At 54.9% G+C, this 2,724-nt stretch overlaps 1 protein-coding gene across 1 annotated transcript; it reads right to left on the bottom strand.

Annotated features, from left to right (window-relative positions):
* Window positions 1-249: 249 nt before the first annotated feature.
* Window positions 250-1,977, bottom strand: LOC135898345 (uncharacterized). Its single transcript, XM_065427229.1, has one exon. It carries the CDS (start codon window positions 1,975-1,977, stop codon window positions 250-252), a length of 1,728 nt encoding a protein of 575 aa, XP_065283301.1.
* Between the last annotated feature and the right edge of the window lie 747 nt (window positions 1,978-2,724).

Raw genomic sequence — 2,724 nt, 5'->3', positions numbered from 1 at the left:
TCTGGTGAGAGGAGACTTAAGGGGCGACAAGGCAATTCCGTTTTTTACTACTTTGGAATGCTTGGATTGATTGGATTGGATTGGAGGCAACTTTATTTATGCCTGCAGTTGGGCGCTCGAAGTAGCCGTTACTCGGCGCAGGTCTCCGCTCGCCGTTGCCGGCTCGCTGGGTCTGTGCCTTTCGAGCGCCTCGAGGACCTGCTGGACGGCCCAGAGCTGATCGTCTCGGTTGTAGCTCTTCGCGGCTGCCTAGAGCCGCGGTGGGAGCGTTCTTGATTTTGCTTCTTCTGGATATTGGACGCCGTCCCACAAGATGTGCCTGTAGTCTGCGGTCTCCCTCCGGCAGACTCTGCACATATCTGTCGGAAATGTCTCGGGGTATATGCGGTTCATCAGTCTCGGGCTCGGTAGCGATCCGGTCTGGAGCTGTCTCAGTACTACCGCCTCCGCTCGACTCAGTCTCGGGTGCGGGGGTGGGAAAGTCCTGCGAGCCAGGCGGAAGGCCTTCGTGGTTTCATTGTAATCCGTCATGCGGTCCTTGGTTCCGAACCACGTCGGACGGTTTGTCGCCGGGGCGCGGTTGGGTAGCGCTCGCGCCGCTGCGTGTGCCGTCTCATTATGGTTCTCATTGCGTTCCGACGCGTCGCCCGCGTGCGCCGGGAACCACTTGAGTCGTACTTTTCGTGCTTCTAGTTTGACCGCTTGCAGTACGCACTCAGCCTCCCTGCATATTTGGCCTTTGCCGAAGTTTCGCACCGCCTGTCTTGAGTCACTCAGCGCCGTGTGGCAGTCTGCGTCGGCGATGGCCAGGGCGATGGCTACCTCCTCTGCTTGTTCCGCTCCGGTGCTTCTCACGCTCACTGCCGTCCTCGTGGCGCCGGTTGACGCCTCTATGACGACCGCTGCGAAGGCGTTCCGTTGGTATTCGGCCGCGTCCACGTACCACGCGTGTTCGTCGTTGGCATGCTGGTCGATGAGAGCCTTGGCCCTCGCCACTCTTCTTCCCTTGCTGAACTCGGGATTCATGTTCTTCGGTATGGGGTCGATTCTGGTCTGGCGTCGGACCTCTTCGGAGACGGGGAGCTTCATCTCCGCCTTGTTCGAGCGTCTAATTCCCAGATCGTCCAGTATCTTCCTCCCGGCTTTGGTCATGGACAGCCGCTCCAGTTGAGAGGTCCATTGCGCTTCGGCTATTTCTTCGAGCGTATTATGTATCCCGAGTTGTAACAAGCGGGTCGTGCTCGTGGACTCGAACAGGCTCGGCGCCGTCTTGTACGCTCTTCTGATGAGCACGTTGATTTTGTTACATTCGTGTTTCAGCCATTTGTCGTAGGCTGCAACGTACGCGACGTGGCTGATGACGAAGGAATGGACGAGCCTAATTAGGCTCTCCTCTCTCATGCCAGCCTTTCGGGAAGTGACTCGTTTGAGGAGTCGAGTCGCGTTGGTTGCTTTTGCCTTGAGACGGGTGATGGTTTCGCCGTTTCTTCTGTGCTTTTCTATGACCATGCCTAGGATCCTAATTTTGCCGACCTCGGGAATCACGTTGCCGGATTTGGGGACGATTCTGATTTTTTCGTTTTTGTGTTGTCTGGTCTTGCCTCTGCTGTTTTTGGTAGGTGGGAGTATGAGAAGCTCCGATTTGCTCGGCGAACAACGTAGTCCGGTGCCTTCCAGCTGGTCTTCTATTGCGTCGACGGCGGCTTGCAGCGCGCCCTCGATGTGGGCCTCGCTGCCACCGGTCACCCATAGCGTAATATCATCCGCGTAGATGGTGTGCCTGATGTCTTCGATGTGCCCGAGCTTTTCGGCCGCTCCGAACATTACCAAGTTGAACAGCATCGGCGAAATGACCAATCCCTGTGGTGTGCCGGTGCTCCCGAGCTTCTTCTCTTGCGTATGTAGGTCGCCTGCTAGTAGCTCGACGGTCCTGTCCGTGAGGAAGTCCTTGATGTACTTGTACGGTCTTTCGCCCATGTTGAGCTTACAGACTTGGGACAGAATCGCCGAGTGTTTCACCTTATCGAAGGCGCTCTGCAGGTCGAGCCCTAGAATTGCTTTGTTGTCGCGGGCGCTGCCGCAGTCATCGATGATTTGGTATTTTAGCTACAGCATCGCGTCCTGCGTGCTGAGGTGCTGTCTGAAGCCGATCAAAGTGGCCGAGTACAGCCCTTCTTGTTCCAGGTAGTCTTGCCATCTGTTGAGCAGGACGTGCTCCAGCACCTTGCCCACGCAGGACGTGAGCGAGATGGGCCGGAGGTTATTATGGGCCGGAGGCCGTTGAATGAAGGTCTGCACGATCTCCTATCTCGTCAGCCAAGCGACCTCATTTCGCTGGTATCCGTCGCATCTTCAGCGTCTCAAAGGTCCTGCAGTGACGAATGACGTCAGACACGGAATCTAAGTTTTCTTTGACTATAAAAAAATGTAAACGTGTTCAGCTATTCCCTTCAACAAATGTCCAACTTTATGAACTTCGAACGTTTGAAAGTTGACTGTTTTGCTCAGTTTTAGCCATTCTTCAATATAAGTAGCAAAAGTGTCGCCGGGAACTTGAGCCCTTCGCGAAAACGTCTGTTCAGCGCGTTTCTTCTTAGCACTGGAGTCTCCAAAACAGGATTTCAGCTCATGGACAAAAAACTCCGTTGAAGCGATCGTGTCTCCATGGCTCTCGTACCAGGTGAGCGCTGTGTCGGTAAGGTAAAATACAATATTGGACAATTG

Source organism: Dermacentor albipictus, chromosome 4 (genome assembly GCF_038994185.2).
Source record: "Dermacentor albipictus isolate Rhodes 1998 colony chromosome 4, USDA_Dalb.pri_finalv2, whole genome shotgun sequence".
In the NCBI taxonomy this organism is placed as follows: Eukaryota; Metazoa; Arthropoda; class Arachnida; order Ixodida; family Ixodidae; genus Dermacentor; species Dermacentor albipictus.
This window is presented reverse-complemented; position numbering and strand designations above follow the sequence as displayed.

Coding starts and splice junctions, on each gene's coding strand:
- LOC135898345 (XM_065427229.1), bottom strand. CDS start 1,977: ATGGGCGAAAGACCGTACAAGTACATCAAGGACTTCCTCACGGACAGG.